General features: G+C 42.9%; 1 protein-coding gene across 1 annotated transcript; it reads left to right on the top strand.

Moving 5' to 3' along the window:
- Positions 1–3,550: 3,550 nt before the first annotated feature.
- Positions 3,551–4,225, top strand: LOC149232158 (uncharacterized). Its single transcript, XM_089381845.1, has one exon. It carries the CDS (start codon positions 3,551–3,553, stop codon positions 4,223–4,225), a length of 675 nt encoding a protein of 224 aa, XP_089237971.1.
- Positions 4,226–23,502: the final 19,277 nt, after the last annotated feature.

Genomic DNA, 23,502 nt, shown 5'->3' with positions numbered 1-23,502 from the left:
GGTCAAAGAATCACTTCCAACAACAACAACAGGCAAGATGTCTGATTCAGGGGTCGTTTCAGGCAGTGTGAGTTACATGTTGTGTATAGGCTTGCACAAGGGTATTTTGGGGCCTGTTTTTGAGCAACAATTGGTTGCATGATTGCTTGTGGAGAAGGGAAACTTTCCCTTAATAATTTTTTCCAGATTATTTTTTGAGGGTTGCCAGTTTGGCATCTAGATTCTACTCAGAAAATTCACTGCTGCGTATTAATAATAAAACCCTCATCTGCGGCACCAATTTGCTAAAGAATGTAACTAGCTTCAGTCTTCATAATTGTACTTGTCAAAAATAAAATTTATTAGTAAATAAAATGACTTATTAAAGCATGGGTTTCATGCTTGGGTCAAATTTTTCTAGGTCGAAGCCTTCATTGAAGGCTTCTAGGTTTTGTCTTGTGTCATTAGAGTTATTGTCACTTTTATTATACTCGTCTTGGGCTTTTGTATCATGTAAAAAGATTTATTTATTTATTATTATTTTTTTTTTATGAGAGATTTTTCAGTGTAAATCACATGACATTTCATTTGTCGACGCGTTTCGAACCAACCAGTGTGGTTCATCATCAGGACAAGTTGAAGAATCAGACCCAGCTTCGCATGTTAAATAGTCAGAGCAGAACCTCCAACGGCTATACTAACGACTAAATTTGACTAGGAAACGGTTAGTTGGACTAGACCTGGGGCATAATCATACTCAATTAAAAGAGTTAATTTAACTGAAAATTAAAATGTTAGTTAGTTATATAATTATTAAATTAGAAGTCAAGGGGATATATTACACAGAGCTTTTAACTATTTTATAAAATTTTATTATAAATATATATATATATATATATAATTAATTAATTAAATAAATTAATAGTTAGCTAAAAAGCTCTTAACTATTTAATGAAATATTTAAATATTTAAATATTAGAAGCTATTTATATATGGATAAATGAAATTACACAGAGGTTATAACTATTTTATAAATTTTTTTATTATAAATATATAAATATTATAAACTATAATAATTTAAATATTTAGATTTAATTAATTGTTAAATCAAGATTAATTTCAATATTAAAATATTTATTTTTCCTTTATTATGAAATGTTATTAAAATACCTTATTCAAAGAACAAAGGCCAAAGGATACAAGAACAAGCTATAAACGAGGGAGGGGAGGAAGGGAAGAAAAAAACTAGGGAGAGAGTGCTGGGACCCAACAACTACTGATCTTCCATCCATCCTCTCTATTGAGATTACTCAATATTTTTTCAATCTCCAGGGCTTCCCTAAATTTCTGGTGATGGAACTGCGAAACTCTAGCAAGAACACTAGCCTCCTCAATACAAACATGATGCTTGGTTTTTTCTGCATGTTCTGCTAAAGCGGAAGACTTGGTTCTCCTATGTTTAAGGTTAGCTACGTGCTCACTAATCCTTTGATTAATGGAGCGACCAATCTCACCAATATAGGGGGTCCCACAGGAACAAGGGATAATATATACTCCTTTCATATCCTTAGGGTCAATAGGATCCTTCAAATATCCAAGGGATTTACGAATGGTGTTAAGGGGTCTAAAGATTGAGGGGATGTTATGCTTCTTAAGAATCCTCACAATCTTATCAGTGGTCCCATGAATAAATAGAAGATGGACCCTTGGAACCTGCTCCTTCGGTACTCATTTTGTTAACATATTCTTGGCAGCTTTGAGGAAAGCTTTCTGACTACAAGGGTGAGAAAGCTTTCCTCAAAGCTACCAAGAATTCGTTAACAAAAAGAGTACCGAAGGAGTGGGCTCCAAGGGTCCATCTTCCATCTTTTCAGGGGACCACTGATAAGATTGCGAGGATTCTTAAGAAGCATAATGTCCCCTCGACCTTTAGACCCCTTAACACCATTCGTAAATCCCTCAGATCTGTGAAGGATCCTATCGACCCTAAGGATATGAAAGGAGTATATATTATCCCTTGTTCCTATGGGATCCCCTATATTGGTGAGACTGGTCGCTCCATTAATAAAAGTATTAGTGAGCGCGCAACTGACCTTAAACATAGGAGAACCAAGTCTTCCGCTTTAGCAAAACATGCAGAAAAAACCAAGCATCATGTTTGTATTGAGGAGGCTAGTGTTCTTGCTAGAGTTTCACAGTTCCATCACCGGAAATTTAGGGGAGCCCTAGAGATTGAAAAAAGGTCGAGTAATCTCAATAGAGAGGATGGCTAGAAGATCAGTAATTACTGTGTCCCAGCGCTCTCTTCCTAGTCGTTTTCTTCCCTTCCTCCCCTCCCTCGTTTATAGCTTATTCTTGTATCCTTTGGCCTTTGTTCTTTAAATAAGGTATTTTAGTAGCATTTTATAATAAAGGAAAAATAATTACTTTAATATTGAAATTAATCTATGATTTAACAATTAAATAAACAATTAATTAAATCTAAATATTTAAATTATTATAGTTTATAATATTTATATATTTATATATTTTCATTAAATAGTTAAGACCTTTTTAACTAACTATTAATTCAATAAATAAATATATATATATATATATAATAATAATTTTTTTTATAAAATAGTTATTACCTCTGTGTAATTTCATTTATCCATATATAAATAGTTTCTAATATTATGTTATATATTTTCATTAAATAGTTAAGACCTTTTTAGCTAACTATTAATTTAATTAATTATATATATATATATAGATATATAAATAAAATAAAATTTTATAAAATCCAAGCTAAGCCAAGTAAATTGCCAGGTGATATTAGCCCCTCCCCCCTCCCTTCCCTCCCCTTGTACCCTTGGTCATCACCCTGTCAGGGAATCCCCTGGGGCCTCGACCTCCGATTCTACCCACTGATACAACCTGCGCTCCATTCCCCCCCCACCCCACCCCCCCCCCCCCCCCCCCCATGCCTTCAGATTGGAGTATGACCCTATAACCCCCACCCTCCCCCAAAAGCCCCTCGGGGCAGACAATCCCGTATCTCCAAAGCCATCAAGCAAGCCAGTCTAGAAGTGGCATCAGGCATTCAAACTCCCATCGATTAGGTTCTTAGAGCAAAGGGGAACCCTGCCACTATGAATCCATGAAAGGTCTTTCCCTAAATTGCAGGGGGATTCCCAGCCCCGACAAAAAACTAGCTCTTAAAAGACTCTGCCACTCCCATAAGCTGGATTTCATAATGCTACAAGAAACACTTGGTGATGGGCAGCTGATCCACAACACTCTTAAATTTTTTTTGCCCAACTGGGCCTTTTTCTTCCTGGATGCCAAAGGCCGCTCGGGTGGTCTTGCTCTGGGTTTCAACAGAATCACAGTCAAAATTAGCAACGCTTGGGGTGGGCAGGGTTTTTTGGGTGTGGATATTACCTCAAACTCCCCCCTCATTGCTCTGAGGATTATAAACATCTACGGACCTTGCCACCACAGGGAGGCCTTCTAGGATAATCTGCTCCAACAGGACTTCATGCAGGCTAATGATATCATCATTGGGGGAGATCTTAACTTTTCCCTGGGGATGGCTGAATCTTGGGGACACAGGGCCCAATCAGATGCCCTCACTGGCTATTTTGAGAAACTGCTGGATGACCATGACCTACTAAGTCTCGACTCTGCCCGGAAAATGCCTACCTGGAGGAATCGCCGAGTCAGCATTCATGCCCTGGCCCGTCGTCTTGACCGCTTCCTCATCAAACCCCAACTCCTAAACAGGCTTGGTCGCATTCGGCATTGGGTTGGCTCTGGGGGAATCTCGGACCACTCCCCTATTTTCCTGGATCTGGATGACGAGGCCAAGAAACCGGGTTCCCCCTTAAAATTCAATGATGCATGGCTAGGGGAAGTTGGTTTTCATGACCTGGTTAAAAGGATTTGGACCCACTATAACAGAGAAGATGGGATCTCACCTGGGGCTGCTATTACTCATAATTTAAATCAGCTTAAACAAGAAACAATTGCTTCGATCAGGACCACGAAACAGGAGGAGGAAAAGGATCTGGCCAAATTAGAGGCTGAGTTGGCCCACCTCGACTCCCGGGGGCTGATGAGCTACTCCACTTCAAAATCAAAAGAACATTTGGTCAAGCTTGAAAAGGAAAAAATCAAAATTCTTCAAAGAGATGAAGAGACTTGGAGGCTCAAGAGTAGGGCGACCTGGCTAAAAGCAGGTGATGAAAATACTAAGTTTTCCTAGTAGTACGCCAGAGGAAGGAGGAATATCAACACCATCTAGGCTCTAAGGGACAAAAATGGAAGAGAAGCCACCTCTTTCACTCAACTGGCCGATCTTAGGGTCAGTCACTTCTCTGGTATCTACAAAAGCCCCAGGGAAGCCAACATAGCCGAAATTCTCAAAGTTACTGAAGCAGTCCCTCTCTTCATAGAAGAGGAGGATAAGGAGATCTTGAATTCCCCCATTTCCCTCGAAGAACTGGAGGCCACTCTTAAGAGCATGGGAAAAGATAAAAGTCCGGGCCCAGACGGCTGGCCCATCGAATTTTTTACAGCTTTTTTCGATCTCATTGGGCAGGACCTCTTACTGGCTACAGAAGATTTCCACACCTCTGGGACCATGCCTGAAGCTTTTAACTCCACCTTCCTAGCCCTCATACCTGAAGTGGACAATCCTCAATCTTTTGATGACTATAGACCTATCTCACTCTGCAACTGCATTTATAAGATTTTTTCCAAGATCATTGCTCTTCGCATAAAGCCTATTCTTTCAAGGATGATCTCCAAGGAACAATTTGCGTTCCTTAGTCACTGTCACATTCAGGAAGCTATCAGCACAGCACAGGAAATGCTACATTCAATAAAATCTGAATCGAAAAAAGCTTCCATTCTGAAAATTGATTTGTCAAAAGCTTTTGACAGGGTCAACTGGACCTATCTACAACTCATGTTAACTCACATTGGGTTTCCCCGCTAGTTCATCAAATGGGTGGGCTGTTGTTTCACTGGGGTCTCTTTCAGCGTCCTGATTAATGGTGCAGCCTCAAATTTTTTCCATGCCGAAAGAGGGCTCCGACAGGGCTGCCCACTCTCCCCTCTCTTATTCTTGCTGATAATGGAAGGCCTCAACAGACTTATATCTTCAGCTCGAAACAACAATACCCTAAGGGGTGTTATAATCAGTGACAGGACCACTATCTCTCACCTTCTTTTTGTAGATGACATTCTAATTTTTCTAAATGGGTCCCTTAGTGACTCCACCACTTTCAAGACATTCTTAACTCTTTTTTGTAAAGCTACAGGAATGGAGCCGAACACTGCAAAATCAACAATTTCTTTCAGCTCCTGCCATCCAAATGAGCAACGATTTGCCTCCCAACATTTCGCTTTTGTGAGACAAGATTTGGATGCTGGTTTAAGATACCTGGGGTTCCGTCTCAAGCCTAACGGATACCGAATTGCAGATTGGGCCTGGCTGATAGCAAAGATCGAAAGACGCATAAACATTTGGCAACAGAGATGGCTTTCTAGGGCTGGGAGGCTCACTTTCATCAAATCAGTTCTTGAGGCTATCCCGGTGTACTGGATGTCACTGGCCTGGATCCCAAAAGGCATCCTCCATAGAATCAAACAGATCTGCAGCCGATTTCTTTGGCGGGGAAAATCTGAGGGTAAGGTTTTCGCCTGGGTTAATTGGGAAAGGATAGCCAAACCAAAAAAGTGGGGTGGCTGGAGGTTAAAGGACCCCCAAAACTTTGCAAAGACTCTGGGCGCAAAACTAGTTTGGCACATCATCTCGTTAAACAGCCATTGGATTGAAGTAATTTATAACAAATATATCTTCCCTCAGTCCACCCTTGATTGGCTCCGTAGCACACAACACCACCACAAAGGGGCCTCCAATATCTGGAAGACAGTAATCCTTTCCATGAACATCATAAAATCTGGTCTGGCTTGGAAAGTGGGGACTGGCACACAAATAAGAATTGGGGCCGACCCCTGGGTTGGCAACGGAAATGCCCACATCCTCCCTCAGGACATGAGAAGGGAGCTCAGTGAGGTGGGATACTCCCTCCTTGCTCACATACAAGAAGTTGGCTAGGCTGATGATCCTAACAGACTTTGGAAACACTTTGACACCCTCGGCATCAGAGACAGATGGAGAGCGGATTGGTCGGGTTTTGTTGGTGGGCTGGAGGAAGCAAATGTAAAGATCACTGGCAGAGATGATAGACTCATTTGGGCCAAGGCAAAAAATGGTATCTACACTCCAAAAGTTGGGTTTGCTTCTCTTATGGAAACTCAGGCAACTGGACCGCAGGATTGGTGGTGGAGTTCTATATGGAAGCTGAAAGCTCCCCATAAAACTAGACTGCTCCTCTGGTCTATCCTTTCCAACAAAATCCCCACAGAACATAACCTATCAAAGCGCAACATTCATGGGCCATCTAGATGTAGCCTCTGCAACTCTGCCACAAAGGACACAGATCACTTGTTTCTACACTGTCCTATTTCAGCTGAGTTTTGGAACTTGATCACCCGCGGGCAAAACTTTCCATGTCTTTGGTCCGACAGAAACATTAAAGAGGCCTGGGAGTCCTGGTGGGCAAAATCTGCCAATCAAAAACAAAAAAAATTGCCACCTATCATTTGTTGGGGCATCTGGACCATCAAAAACTTCAGAATTTTTCAGGAGAAAAACATACTGGGTGCTACTTTGTGCAACAATATTTTAGCCATCTACGACTCAATCCCTGATGACAAAGACCCGCCCCCCCCCCCCCACATCATTGTCCCCAAAAATATCGACAAGAACCATCCTTGGGCATACTTTGATGGCTCTGTGAATGCTGAAGGTTGTGGGGGTGGAGCTATCCTTCACCTATCTAAGACAGTAAATTTCAAATTGAAAGCTGGGTCTGATTCTTCAACTTGTCCTGACGATGAACCACACTAGTTGGTTTGAAACGCATCAAAAAATGAAATATCATGTGATTTACGCCAAAAAATCTCTCATAAACTTGATATGGATCACAAAAGCCTCAATTCAACAATTTTTTTTAGTCAAAAAGGTAATTTGTCACCTCCACCATAACACCCTCCTCTCACATCTACCCAAGCAACCGGAAAACCAGGGTAAACATGCGACGAGAGGCCACTATGATATGATTCAACCTCCTAAGTAATGTTAAGGAAGTGGAACCGACAAAAACACACCATACATACATTCAACATCAACATTAGGACCCTTAGGAACCAATCCAACCTTTCTGCCAACCAACCCCTGGGTCCCACTGAGATTTTGGACAACTTGACCTTTGGACACTCTCATGCTATGGGCATGCCAGCGTCCAGGGACCTATGGATGCTCTCACATACCTGCAAGCCAGCATCTAGGGACTATTTTGCACAGTGTTGTGCCAGCGTCCCCAGGATTTGAGCCACTTTTTCAGGCCCAGATCCCAGGTCACTACCAAAAATTGAATGACATCTTAAAAATAGTAAAATAACAGAGAAATGACAATACAAATGAAATTACTTGAATAAGACCTTGATTAGACCCCTACTAGCCATGACAAACATTTCATCAAACATATCACGAATATGTAATCTACAAGTGTAAATAACATATCTGAGCATAGGGGTCTCATACTTAGCTAAGAATCACTAAGAAACATTGATGCCTCAACATGTCAACTACCATTTCATCCATTAGGTCATAGATACATTGTTCATTAATTTACCAATAAAAACATGATGAGATAATCTACACGTGTGGTTGAAGGGAAAGTACCCCTAGGGTCCTTTGGGCTAAGACTCTACCAGACTGAAAATTGCTTATTCAAAGAAACACACACACAGCCATCATTTTTACTTTTAAGCAAATTCTAATGTTTAGGGTACGTACCTAAGGTCCTACGTTCGAGAAGGCCTTTAGGGTCCAAACCCTTCTTGGAGTTCCCTTCTTCTTCCTTTGACCTGCAAGACAAACAAATCAAAGAACACAACAGTACATGTACAGATACTTATGTATAAACCATCTTTATGCTATAAAGTTAGTTATAAAAATCTTTAAGTAACCACTTGCATAAGAATTCAAAACAAGAATCTCATAAGCATAAAGAAAGATTATTTCGGGAACAAAGACGTGTTTCTTTATATATAAAGGCAAATAAAGTACATATAACGGAAAGATATCACCTGAACACCTTCAGTAGGCTCCAAGCAAAGCTTCCTCCCGGATTCATTCCAGCCTCAAGCCTCCAACAAGAGCTCCTTCCAAGTCTTACTCAATGATGATATCAAGGATAAATGATCACCAATACACATGGAAACAAGGGTTACCTATGCAAAATGGGGGAAGTGCAGAAAGCACCAAGGACTTCAGACCTGGTCTAAGGGGAAAATCTCAGCATAATAATCTTGCTCTCCTTTCTCTCTCTCCTTTGGCCTTCCCTTTGATGTCTTTTTATACCATCTCCAAAGTAGTTTTTTAGTTAGGAGTTGGTTGGGAACAGTTGGGCCACGGGCACTAACAGGTGATCAGCAGGTAAAACCCGTGATCTCCACCCGAAAAAGAGGAATTTATTATTTTTTTAAGTGTTTTAATAGATACACGCGGGTTGGGTATGACAGACCTGCGTGTACACGCGTTTAACTCAGGGAAATGTCGCGTATAGGGAATAAAACACTGTTTTTTAAATTTTTGGACCAGGTCTGGAAGGAGGGGTTGCCCTAGGCCATAAGTGCAACATCACAAACCATAAGAGTGAGATTTGGAGCTATAACAGATGCCCCCTAATGTATGAGGTTAGAAGGGGAACATGATGGCCGAAATATATTAAGTAAGTACAAGGAAAGGAACTCTGCCGAAAAACCGAGGAGGACTTCACCAGAATTCAGCCTGCCAAGCCACCGAAAGGAGATCAGAAAGAAACACTGTCTGAGGCGGGCATACCCATGCTCAGGAAAAGTAAAGCATGTCCGCATATCAAGTACAAGCGGATCCACTAAGTATACAAGTATAAATGACTGGAAAATACATAATGGATCATCTGATCATAATGAGTAAGTACATGTCTGAATATCACATATAAGACTGTCAATGATGCTAAAAGATGCAACGGATCACTGATATCAAAGACTGATCCCATAAGGTACCGACTGAACATGATGGAACAGGATGGTACTACACTGCAAACTCAGGTGCCAGCATATAGAATGTCGCCATGACTGACTGCAACATATAAGGTGGAGTGGTATCAACTAGCAGTAACAGGAGCAACTGTCAAGTGAACCAATGAATGCTGATACAACCTGAGGTCTTCACCGAACGCCGTGGTACATTTCTACATCATGGGAATAAATGATCTGAAGTCGACCATGTGAGAAATCGTTTGATTACTGGTCATTGATGTATACCGTTAACAAACGCGAGACTACTCACCGATAATGATAATGAGCGTCAAGGTACCCAGTACAATCTAACAAGTGTGAATAGATGAGCTGAAGTCGAACACCTGTAAGAATCTATCAATCAGGAGACAATGATGGTTTCCCACTGTCGATAGCGAGGAATCTGCCACTAATGACTGCAAACCCCAAGGTACTGCCAAATGGACTCTAGATCTTTGCCCCAGAGCAATGAGTCGGAGTCGATAGGGAAAGATCCGCTAGAAGGAAGGCATTAAGGCATCCTCCATCAATCTAGCGCGAGTGTAACCCGTAGGCCAATAATGTGGAAGGAATCGGACGAAAAAGATGTAGTAACCCAACCGAAGTACGTTTCCGGCGTACATAAGATGTGGCTAGCGCACGGCAGAAACCCTCTGAACCAACCAATAATGAAAGCCGACACAGAGGCGAGGTATCCACCAATAGGGTCAAATGGAAACCAAGGTACTGCACGAATCCCAATGTGTGATAATGTATGCTGATGTCGAACACAAGGGAAACCACTCAGTCAAAGACCCATGATACTGATCGATGCTGAGCACAAGGTGACCTATCAATAATGAAAATAGGGCCAGGGTGCGGCTCTAGGCCTGTCCTCAGAGCAAGGTGTCGTCGTCGATAAGGACAAGACCCGCCAGCAAGAAGTCAATGGGGACCTTCTCAAACCGGCAAGAGTAAAGGACCAATATAACTGATGTGATGATAGACATGACACTGACAACCAGGGATGGCCGACTGAAAAATGAGTCAAGAGACACCTCAGAAAGGCCGACTCAGGCTAACTTCCCTTGAACAAAAGCACGACTCAATGTGACTATGTGGCAGCATATGATGAATCTGTATAAGTTCGTCATGCAGGAGGCACGAACGAACCCTCCATATGATTGGAAGAGATAACCAATTGGGGGAGAACTGACTTGATAACAAGGTTATGGCGTACCTAAGTCAAACTAAATCCCACCCATGCGGAGGAGACTTTGTTTTGAGTGCTTTGTTCAAGGGCGACACGACTGACTCTAGCTGCCAACAATAAATGGAAATAATGTCCCTGTTCCCGCTCTTTTTTGGAATATTTAATTTTTTTTGTCTTTTTCTGATAAGCCAGAAAAAGAATAAAAGAATGCTATGGTACAGTGGAAAGAATGAGTGTCAGTGAAACAGATGATCTAGTTCCTAGGAAAGGAACGTTCCTATGCTCAATGCAGGGAGGTGAAAAATTGGTCGGTGACACTCAGAGGTAAGTTCCTTCCACGGATCTGGGTATGTCAAGCTGCAGAAGTCAAGGGTATGCAAGGTTGATTTTGCAGACGTCATGGTCAAAAGTTGGCTTAAACACGAGTCTAAGTGAAGCCGGCTATAGGCCAAAATGTGCAAATGGTCAACATGCAATGCAGAAGTACAACTCAACACACATAGGAGCCTCTAGGGTATAAGGCCAGAACGAAGCGAAGAAGCAAAGAAGAATGAGTCTTCAACGCATAAGTCATGGCGGGACTACAGAGGACTCCCGAGCCTACTCAAAACGAAGCAGCATGGGCAACAAATGTCAGTGAGGTGCTAACTAGGATGCCCATGTAAAAGGATGGCTCTACCATCATGTCATGATTTAAAGAATCGGCGAGTGAAAATGGCTTACGAACCATAACATGATGGGGTCGACCCTACGGCAGATGTATCGGTCAAATGGAGGCTAGTATACATAATGCAACGGAAAAATGGTGTCCCTAACCTATATGCCAGTGAGAACACGATACCTGCCATGACGGGTCAGCAGTCATGGAACCGTCTTGAACCGTCGAAAAATGTCCAAAATGTCCTGAAAAACAACCCAATCTCGACATTCCAAGCTCCCAAGTTAAAAGTGACATGAAACCAAACAAAATAAAATTTTGAAAAAAATTTGCATTTTCAAAACTTATAAAAAGAAATTTTGGACTTACCATTTTCACTGTTTGACTTGGAGAGCAAAAATTGTGGAGCAAAAGGAGCAAACTTCCCCGTGATTTATTCAACCGTTCAAACTTGCCGAAAACTTCCAGGTAAGCACTAACTTGTCTTGCAATTAATTGTGATAGTTTTTAGGAAGTTTAATTAATGTTTCACCATTAGACTTTTGCAAAAAATTGCTCTGCGGTGTACACGCGGGTTGGCTGTATAGAACTCGCGTATACGACGGCCCTACACGCGACTGTATACAAGGGAACCCGCGTGTGCGCAGCAAACAAATTTTATACACAAAACTAACGGATGAAAATGATTTTTTCTTCCAGGATGACTCTCACATGGCGTGAAAGAGAGCACTCAGCCGTAGATAATGAAGTTATGAACAATGATGAGGCATTAGACGCCCTACGGGGATGCGGATTGTTAAAATTCTTCAAGTTGCCAAATATGAAAGCAAACGTGCGTCTGCTCGAGAGACTCATTGATTATTGGGATGTCGAGGAGGAAGCTTTTGTGATTGATCAGATGCCACTCAGGGTAGAAGTGGAAGATATATATTTCATCACGGGCCTTTCCCGAAGGGGAGAGGTAGTACACTCCCGGGGCAGGACCCAGAATAGTCTCAGTGTAGACGACTATGTTCAAATTTACTGCCCAGGTCATCGGAAGGTCGGGAGCCAGATCTCTATCCCACACGTGGCGAGTTTGTCACTGCGGATAATCTTGTTCACCATAGCTCGAGTGAACGGATCATCCTCACTACATCAGGCATCACGGGTAAACATGAGCGTAGCAGTGGACTGTCTCACCACGGTGTTTGACTGGTGTACTCCTCTACTTGCCAACATGAAGGAACAGCTTGCTTCTATCAGGAGGGGACAGACCAAGAACTTTGGGTACGGAACCATTTTATGCACTTTCTTCTTCGAGAAGGTTCCCGCACTCCGCCCCAGGGTAGCAGTTCCCATCAGTAGTCCACGTGATCCATGCATGGGCCGATGGGCTGACTTGATGAAACGTCTGGGGGGTGGGGAAGTGCCTAGGAATGCATTCGACGATGACTTTTTTTCTTGGTGGGAGCAACAGATCATCGCCATAGATGACTACCCCTATGCTGGGCTGGATTTCCGAGGAGATCCTGATCTAGTGTTACCACCGGATGCAGCATGGGGCGAGATTGGTAAGATTTTTGATTTTTATGATTATATAATTTTTTTTGAATTTTTCAAATATAATGATAAATTTTGAAAAATATTTTTTGATGAGATTCAAATGACTAATATGATGATCATGTTCCAGACATTGGGCCCATGCGACCAGATGGATTCCTGCGGCATGGACGGCGTGGCCGAGGAGCCGAAGAGGCGGCTGCGGATGCGGAAAGGACCCTCAACAACGTCCAGCGACACTTGGCGAGACTGAGCTGCCAAGTACCGATGGCCGAGATAGAGGACCTTCCTCCAGATATGCAGCGTCACGTGGTTGGGATGCCAAGTGACTGGGTTCACGTCTTTCGGCGCGTGGCCAATGCTATAGTTACTTATTTAGTTGCTCATCCAGAGCCGAGGCATTAGATATGCCTGACATGATTATGGGCATTTGAGTCCCAATTTTGTATATTTTTGGACACACATATGTACACTCGAGACGCTTTGCGATATATATATCTATATACAGTTTGACTTTTTGATGCTTGATTTTATGATGATGAATGATTGATATGCCAGTCTAATGCTTGATTAGCGATAGAATCAGCTAACCAATTTTGAGATCTTGGAATGTGCAAATAATTAATGTAAATAAATGATCTTTGCAACAACCTCACCCTTAAATATTGGCGATATAATAATGGATCTCTAACCCGATAAATGTTATTTAACTGAGACACTATCAATTGAGAATCAAGATATACTACCAACGAGTCGATCCCATAAGAGATTGCCTCGGATAATAAATTGATAACAGCTGTATACTCGGCCATATTGTTCGAAGCAGGACCGATACACACGCCTCTCGATATCATCAACTGACCAGTTGGGTAATAAAGTACCCAAGCTGCGGAAGCAAGATTCCGAGTGTGCCGACTAGCACCATCGGCGAATCCAAAATAAACCAAATCATCCATCAGCACCTGCCAAGGCAGACCAAAAAGTGCTGATATCAGAAAACGCTCGATAATATATGTACAAATATACATAAAATACAAAGAAGTCATTGCCTGGTAAAACTAAGCAAAATACTTCTTTAAATAGAGCCCATTTCGGGGCTCCGCCAGCTTGTTTCCTTCGAAATCAATTAACTCATACGATCCTTTTTCTAAGACTCGTTTGATAATGAAAGGATCGTACCACATAGGCTTGAATTTGCCTGCCCCCAAGGCGTCCTTATCTTGGTCATAGACCAAGACAAGGTCACCTTTAGAAAAGACACGAGGACGGACAGACTTATCATACTGAGTTTTGACCCTTTTCTTATGGGCCTCATTCATCGTGGCGGCATCTCGACGCTGCTCATCGAGATGTTCCAGGTGAACTAGGCACTCCTCGAGACTCGAAGTCTCGGGAAGAAGCTCGACAGCCAATTTCAGAGATGGAATTTCACATTCGACCGGAAAGATAGATTCCATCCCGTAAACCAACTGAAAAGGAGTAAAACCAGTAGTCGTTTTGACGGAGGTTCGGTATGCCCAAAGAGCCGGATACAACATAATGTGCCAGTTGGACCGATTTTTATCGATTGTCCGTTGGAGTATCGTCTTAAGAGTTTTATTGACCGCCTCGACCTGTCCATTGGCCTGAGGATAGTAAGGAGACGAATGCTCCTGACGAAAACCTAATTTAAAAGCCAATTCGGACATTAGCTGATTTTGGAAATGACTGCCATGGTCAGTGACAATCTCTCTTGGGATACCGAATCTTGAGATAACCTGATTGAAAAGAAACAAAGCTGCCGTGTCACTGTCGTTCTTATAAGTAGGCATGGCCTCAGCCCACTTCGTGAAGTAGTCTACAGCCACGATAATGTACTTGTGATTCGCCGCTGAAGGCGGATTACAAGTCGTAAAATCAATACCCCACTTAGTGAAGGGACCGACGGTGACAACGGGAAAAAGGGGAGCTGGATGCGCGCGCATCTTGCGAGTAAAAATTTGACACGGGTGACAGCGTTTGACCGCTTCCACACAGTCCTTAAAGAGTGAAGGCCAAAATTAGCCGGCACGTAAGATGCGTTGGGCTGTAGCAAGCCCGGATAGATGACCACCACAAGCTCCACTGTGGCAATCATTAAGAACAGACTCCGCTTCCTCTAAGGTTAAACAACGTCGAAGAATTGAATCCACCCCTCGACGGTATAATGTGTCACCAATGATAACATAGTTTTTAGCCAGGTGACGTAACTTGCGACGTTCATCCTTGGAGAAAGTAGAGGGAAACTTCGAAGTCTGGAGATAAACAATGATATCTCCATACCAAGGGTCTTGTGAAGAGATGAGGAATATATGTTCGTCGGGTAAACTTTCCTCATAAACAATATCCTCTCCACAAGGAAGCTCAGAAATTAGCTCCGCGAAGACCATAGATTTCTTAGACTTGGCGGACAAGAACTCGAGGTCGAATTCTTGTAAAATGACTATCCATCTATTATATTTGCCCCCAATCACTCGCCTACTGAGGACAAATTGGAATGGATTGACCGCCGCTAGGACAAAAGTTTTGCGTAGCAAAATATAATGACGGAGCCTCTGGACGCATGGACAGCTGCCAAGGCCAACTTCTCAATCGGAGAATAGCGGAGTTCAGGGCCTATTAAGCCTCGGCTCAAATAATAAATCACGTGCTCGACAAGAGCATCGTCTTCCTGAACTAGAACCATACCAATGGTAGATTCTGCTGCAGCGAGATATAAAAGGAAGTCTCTACCATAATCCGGTGGACTCAAAAGAGGGGCAGAGACTAATGCCTTTTTCAAAGCATCAAACGACCGCTGCGCAAAGTCGTCCCACACAAATGGAACTCCTTTCCGTAGCAACGCGTGAACCCTTTAGTGATCTCGGCGTAGTTTGCTATAAACCGTCTCAAGAAATTGGCCTTCCCTTGAAGATTTTGAAGTTGACGGATTGAGGACGGGGGAGGCAACTGAACTATTGCCTCAACCTTGAAGGGATCAACCCGAATCCCTTCATTGGACACTATAAACCCTAACAACCGACCGGATGTAACCGCGAAAACGCACTTATTGGGATTCAACCGGATTTTATAGAAACGACATCGCTCAAAGACTAATCGAAGATGACTAGGGTGATCTGTTCTCTTTCGAGAACGAGCAGCGAGATCATCTAAGTATGCTTCGATGACATGTTTGATGTCGTGGAAAGCGTAGGACATGGCCCGCTGAAACGTGGCTCCAGCGTTTTTAAGACCAAAGGGCATCTTTCGATATGCAAAGGTACCCCAGGGACATATGAAGGCAGTCTTATGCTGATCCTCAGGACGAATAGAGATTTGATTATAACCTGAGAAACCATCCATAAAGGAGAAAATCTCATTACCCGCACACTCGTCGATAATCTGATCAATGAATGGCGTGGGGTAATTGTCTTTTGGACAAGCCTTGTTTAAGTCCCTAAAATCGATGCATACGCGGATTGTTCCTTGCTTTTTGTCCACAGGGACTGGATTCGAAACCCAATCCGTAAGAGGAACAGGGTATATAAAACCCGCCCTTAGCAGCTTCTCAACCTCAGCTTTGATAGCCGCTGCTTTCCCAGGATTAACCGGCCGAAGCCTTTGACGACAATTTTGCGTTTTTGTACGTCTTGATCTCATTTTGGACTATAGAAGGATCAATGCCGGGCATTTCCTCATAAGACCAAGCAAATACATCACGATATTCCTTGAATAGGTCGGTGTAAATTTGAATTTCTTCAGGGGAACACTCCATTCCGATGAAGATATTCTCAATGATGTTAGGATCCTTAGAGATGTTTATAGGTATCGTTTTTGAGATTACTGACATATTACCTTCGGCACGTACGTGTGTTGGAGCCAAAGGGTTCGACACCGTACAAACATCACTACCAACGAGCTCGGAGAATCTAGATTCTACTTCCTGCAATGGAGGAAGAAAATATGAACGATGGTGTAAGTCTTCCCAAGGTCGATCTATACCCATCATTACTTCGAGGATTGCTTCTTCAGAAGGTAGAACTGAATCTAAGCAGTCCAAGGCAGAGTTAGAATCAAAGCTCCAAGCGGGGGCCACATGACCATCTAATTCCTCTTCGGAAAAAGGAGTAGAATGGTTATCTGCAGAGTCTACGATAGACTGATATCTAAGCTCAGCTGCAGATATAGGAAACGCCATTCCATTAACTTGTCCTTCAACTAATGTGGTCGTAGGTGAAGGCAAGGTCCAAGGGTCAGAAAAATAATGAGTTCGGAAGAACTCTTCTCGAGGAGACTCCTTGGATGATGAAATAGCATTAATTCTTGCAAAAGGAGAGGGAAGATCAAACGTACCCATCAATGAGGAATACATCCCTACTCCTAAATTCTCAGTCGGCGGGCGAGGGTTATCCACCAAAGGAACAGTAGAGTCGGAGCTTGCTTGAGGATCGATTGGGGAATAGTCCAATTGATCAACCTTAACGATTTTCCCCTCGTGAGGAAAGCAAATGACACGAAACAGAGTCGACACGACGGCTTCCATCTCGTATACCCAGTTCCTTCCTAACAGGAGATTATAGTCTAGGTTAGCATCTACGACTTCAACTTCGATATTAACGACCTTCCCTCCAACACATATAGGAAAGGCCGGGATAATCCCATGCGGCTTGTGAGAATGGCCATCAAATGCAGTTAAGACGGTTGGTGAAGGAACAGCCGAAGGTGAACCAATAGCCTTCCAACATGACATCGACATGACACATGTGGAAGCTCCTTCATCTATAACGGTGCGAAAAATATTGATTTTCCGGTATGTAGACTTTATCTGAAAAGCCATGTGATGAGGGAGTCTCTTTTTGACATTTGACATGTCAAAAGAGAGCATTAAAGAGTTAGCTGGATTGACTGCTCCAATGGAGGAGAGTAAAGCACTTCTCTGAGATGGACACGATTGGAGAACTTCCAAAGCGGACATAGCACACGGGCTTTGAGCCAAATCCTCCACAATGGAGTAATTTTGGGCGGCCCTAGCATTAGGGTTAATCGTCGCGCGTTTGGCGGAACCTTTCGGTATCCTAGGTATAGTCTCAACAAGCGGTCGCTCAATATGAAGGTCATTACTTCCGGGAACCGTTTTATCCTTAGATGTTTCGGCTTCACCATAATCACGTGACCGAGTAGTCACGTTAACGTTTGAACCCATCATAAAAACATTTGATGCTTTTTCCCCTTCCTGGTTGCCCCCTGAGGAGGTCCCAGGATTCGAATTCGCGCCAGCAAGAAGTTGCTGCCCTTGGGGAAACGGGTTAGTTAACACAGCTTGCGAACTAGAAGTCCCTTGCTGTCCTAACAAGCGCTGAGCGTCTTCAATTCTAGGGCAAAGATGAGTTAGATGGTCCCCACTGCATAACTTGCAAGGGAACTTAACTTTCTTTCTCGACTCACTTTTACCACCACCAGCGTTGTTGCCGGATTTATTTGCATCGGGCTTCCCATCCGAGTTCTTCTTCTTACCACGTCCTTTCTTTTTCCCATTGGAATTTTGATTTCCTTTGGGGTTATCAGATTGGACGGCGTTAATGGAAGAATTTTGGGAGGCTTGAGGATTAGACATTGTGACTTGGTTGTTAGGAGCAGTTTGTAATGACAACTGCTGCAATTGATTCAACAAGTTCACTGTAGTCGAGTCTACTGACCCTACGATACCATCCGCGTGCGGACCTGGCTTTGGCTTAGCTAAATCAACCTTAGATCCAGGAGCATCTGGCAAGTACTTTTGGAGGATCCCAGGCTGAGAGTAAATCAGTTCTAACTGCTGGGCCCTGAAAATGGCTTGCTCCTCAGAATAGACCCCAGACATGGAGACATCCTTGGAGATCTCGGGTTGCAAAGACTTCAAAAACCACTCTAGACGGTACTCCGGAGGGATTTCGGCTTTGATGAGCCTCTTTTTCCGTCTCCATTCCTGAATGTGATTAGAAATGTGGGTTGCCTTATCCTGACGAAAGGTAGCCAGAAGTTCAGTTCCGGCATCATAGCGGACAGGCAACTGGAAGTGATTCAAGAAGATATTGGCTAAGTCTGCGAACGATGTAAAGCTGCCCCCTGGCAACTCTATGTACCATTTAGCCGCATTACCAGTCAAGGTGCGCTGAAAGAGTCTCAACCTAATCGAATCCTCGATGAGGGAGTTGGATGAGCACCACAAATGGAATGTGGTTACATGATCGCCCGGATCTTCACCACTCTTCCCTTCGAATTTTGGTATATCCGACGGGAGTTTGGTTGGGACCGGAGGCCAGGCCGGATTGTATCTGATAGGGTCGTTCGTTAGCTTAGTGAGATCTGGCAAGTTTAACGTTGCCAGAAACGGAAGCCTAGGAGGACCTAGGGGATTCCACCCAGACTGGGCAGAACTCCCAAAGTTCTGAAAAGATTGTCCTGGGATTTGGGAGGCACCAGGCTGCCCGAAGTGACCAGTAGAACCGGCTGAACCAAAAGGCAAGCCTTGTGGTCCAGCAAAATTCGGAGTTTGACCAACTCCTGCCGTATAACCTCCATAGCCTGCAAAGTTTCCTCCTAAAGAATGGTAAGGAGTTGATAACCCCTGATATGGGTTCCAAGCCGAAGCAAGGGGAGGAATACGGCCTACTTCCTTGTTGGCCGATAAATGGATTCGCAGTTCCTGCGCTACTAACCCCAGGGTTATTCCAACCTTGGAAAGGATTGCTGCTTTGTCCTATTGAAGAAAAAGGCATGGATCCTACCGTTGGGTTGGAATGTGGGATATGACCACTTCCAAAAGGAAAACCCTGGAATGAAGCCGATCCGCCCATCATGGACGTAGCGGCACTGAACGGAACCGATGGAATACCCTGTGATTGGGTGCCAAAAAGGAAGGAACCAGTACTAAAAGCATTTTTTTGGGCATTTCCACTCGTGGACGGAATGGAGTTAGACCCCACCAAAGATGTGCTAGCAAACGATCCGAACAAGGAAGCGGAGGGGATGGAAATGGTTCCTCCCCCTTGCACCGATGTTGGGGTTTGCATAGTCACAGCACTCGTAGAAGCCATGCTTCCAGTAGTGATCATAAATGGTAAGCGCGTAGCATAACCTGGACTCGCTGGTCTATGTAACGGAGTCCCAACGTATTGCAATACGTCCGGATAACTAGATGGTAGTGGAGAATTTGGAATCACTAGAGATTCTGAAAGTTCTTCTACCTCTACGTTATTCTCCACTTGAAAGCAAACTCGAGAAAGGACTGGAGTGTCCCTCTCTTGCTCAGAAGTACTAGGCCTTGCTTGGCCGCTAATGTCCCCGAGAGGAGGATCAATCCCCGATGCGTCAACCGGCATGGGACGAACCCCACCGGTAGTATTCCCTCTGCGCCTTCTAGGAGAAGGCTCTAAACTAGGTGGCGAGAGACCACGAAGTCTTGGAGACCGTCTTGGAGACCGGTCAACCACTTTGAATTTCTTGTTATGATCTAACTAAAGACTCAAAAAATTAAAAGCTAAGCCGACTAGGAGCACAGAGCACACACTATAAAGTTCCTAAAGATACAGCCAGTCAAACAACTTCCAAGTATTTCCGCTCCGGGTGATTAGGACCGGACACCAAAATACGAGAAAGTGAATCAAAGGGCCTTCCGAAGATAGTCTGGGATGATGAGGACCCAGTCCTATCAGCGAAGGTATCAGAGGAAGTTACGCTGACCTCCTAACAATAGCCTGCGCCGGTGCAAGCCCCCAAGCTTCGCAAGGGTGCCCTCCAGTAGTACTGTCGAGAGTGATACAACGTCGACCTCAGGTGCCACGGGATTCCCCTCCGCAGCCACCTATGCAGATCCCTAGGAGAGGCAACTATGGATACCAACTCGTCGCAGAAGCCAGGCGGAACAGTCGTGAGGTAAGTTCGGACAAGTAGGAGAGGGGGTATCTCTCTTCCCTGTCTTCACAGACCCTCGTGCTTAACTCCCAGATCCGGAGCTTTCCTGGTCTTCCTAACGCTATTGGATTTACTCTCGTTAATCAGACTCTTATGTTTGACGTTTTATGTGGCCTTGGAGAGTTAACTCTCCACTCGCCTAATCCAAGGCCCTAAAATCCTAGACTTGTTGGTGTAATAACTAAAACAAAAAGTTCTAGTGGATTTTAATTAAGCGCTTGATTTTATTAGGCTGTTCTTTAAGTCACAAGGTAATGGAGATGAAACTTGTGGTGTTTTTATGGACGCAAAAGAAATTAATAAAACTTAGCTACATGCACATGCACTTTTGTTTTCGATGAAGAGCAATTTCTATGAGGTTCAGAGGTACTTGTAATATAAACAAATTTTCTTTTTCTTTTCAGACTCCACACTCACAAAAACTAACAAAACTAAATATGCCTAAAAATAGATGCAAATCCTACCCTAATGCAAGAACTATATGTGGATGCAAGATTCAAAGACTACTCTAAAAACAAAGAAGGAAAGTTGCTGCTTTACCAAATTTTGTCTTGCCACTAAAATGCTTAGATAGAAGATGATGTGTTACCAATCATTTCGTCCAAACAATAAAAACAAGTTCTAAGATAAAAACAAAGCACTTTCACTTCGCAAAAAAGGAAATCAAATGAGAAGCAAGTTTAAGAAAGCGAAACTCAACAACTTTCAAAAGATTTTCTTTCAATCAAACCGAAAAGTCTTTTTCAAAGGAAAGCTCTCAAAAATACTGACACCAATGATTGATAAATAGGCAACCAAACACTTTTGTGAATTGACACCTTTCAAATGATGAAAACTCAACAAAAATAAATGTGTTTGAAATCGCTTTTGACAATCAAAAGCAGCAATGAAAGTCCCAAAAGATCAAAAGACAAGTTTCAAGAAAATGGTAACAAACAACTTTCCCGAAACGAAGGAGCAAATGGTCACAAAAATGATTTCGTTAAGCAAACAAAAGTGTCATGAAAGCAAAAATGGACACAAAGATTGAACCCAATCTTCCTACTCTGCCGAAACAGAGCAATCAAGATTCTTAAACAGAAATCTTGTATGTCAAAAATCAATGACGCTTGCAATCAACGAAAACAAGACTAATACTCCTTACGACTAGAGAGAGTTCAGAACAAGATGCCCCCTGTCAAACAGAGAACTGTTACTGGAAAAGTGACTGCTTGACACTGACCCAAACCACCAGACAAACATTCAGCAAAAAGAAAATTTATAAATCTTGAAATTTATGTAATATACGCGCCTGCAATTAAGTGCAGAATGCGTGTACACGCTACTGTAACTAAGGAAACATGCGTATACGCGGGTTCACTTAGTGCAACTTTCGTATATACGCTTCTGTAATCCAGGAAAAGAGCGTATCTGAAGTCTTTCAAGAAAAATAAAAAAAACACAGACTGAAAAACTGGAAAAGCTTGGGGTTCAAGAAAAGATCAGACAGTCAGAGCCAACAAACAGAGGGGCTGAGTCTTGATTGACTTGAAGACTACCCAAACTAGGAACAACAAGAGTGTTGTCCCCAGCGGAGTCGCCAATTCTGGTTGAAGGGAAAGTACCCCTAGGGTCCTTTGGGCTAAGACTCTACCAGACTGAAAATTGCTTATTCAAAGAAACACACACACAGCCATCATTTTTACTTTTAAGCAAATTCTAATGTTTAGGGTACGTACCTAAGGTCCTACGTTCGAGAAGGCCTTTAGGGTCCAAACCCTTCTTGGAGTTCCCTTCTTCTTCCTTTGACCTGCAAGACAAACAAATCAAAGAACACAACAGTACATGTACAGATACTTATGTATAAACCATCTTTATGCTATAAAGTTAGTTATAAAAATCTTTAAGTAACCACTTGCATAAGAATTCAAAACAAGAATCTCATAAGCATAAAGAAAGATTATTTCGGGAACAAAGACGTGTTTCTTTATATATAAAGGCAAATAAAGTACATATAATGGAAAGATATCACCTGAACACCTTCAGCAGGCTCCAAGCAAAGCTTCCTCCCGGATTCGTTCCAACCTCAAGCCTCCAACAAGAGCTCCTTCCAAGTCTTACTCAATGATGATATCAAGGATAAATGATCACCAATACACATGGAAACAAGGGTTCCCTATGCAAAATGGGGGAAGTGCAGAAAGCACCAAGGACTTCAGACCTGGTCTAAGGGGAAAATCTCAGCATAATAATCTTGCTCTCCTTTCTCTCTCTCCTTTGGCCTTCCCTTTGATGTCTTTTTATACCATCTCCAAAGTAGTTTTTTAGTTAGGAGTTGGTTGGGAACAGTTGGGCCACGGGCACTAACAGGTGATCAGTAGGTAAAACCCGCGATCTCCGCCCGAAAAAGAGGAATTTATTATTTTTTTAAGTGTTTTAATAGATACACGCGGGTTGGGTATGACAGACCCGCGTGTACACGCGTTTAACTCAGGGCAATGTCGCGTATAGGGAATAAAACACTGTTTTTTAAATTTTTGGACCAGGTCTGGAAGGAGGGGTTGCCCTAGGCCATAAGTGCAGCATCACAAACCATAAGAGTGAGATTTGGAGCTACAACAATGTGTAAATAAAAAATTTGAGCATAGGGGTCTCATACTTAGTTGAGAATTGCTAAGAAACATTGATGCCTCAACACATCAACTGTCGTTTCATCCATTAGGTCATAGATACATTGTTCATTCATTTACAAGTAAAAACATGATGAGAGCCATACATATTTACTGTCATAAAACATATATATAACCAACATAATAGCAGCAGAAATACCAATGAAATCACAACCATATAAACCACATATAACCAATATAATACTCATAGAATTACAATGAGAAATAACCTCATATTGATGATGAAAAATCAAAACCCGGGATGGGACTTCCACGTTCCACCCGGCCATAGAATGGCTAAGCCAAATCTCTCTTCATTCATTCACCCTCGTGCCATATTCCAAGCATGAATG

Source organism: Pinus tabuliformis, chromosome J (assembly GCF_031772625.1).
Source record: "Pinus tabuliformis cultivar Carrire ecotype Pingquan chromosome J, CPIR1, whole genome shotgun sequence".
Lineage (NCBI taxonomy): Eukaryota > Viridiplantae > Streptophyta > Pinopsida > Pinales > Pinaceae > Pinus > Pinus tabuliformis.
The sequence above is the reverse complement of the archived record's forward strand: the minus strand, read 5'-3'. Positions and strand labels throughout refer to the sequence as shown.

Coding starts and splice junctions, on each gene's coding strand:
- LOC149232158 (XM_089381845.1), top strand. CDS start 3,551: ATGGCTGAATCTTGGGGACACAGGGCCCAATCAGATGCCCTCACTGGC.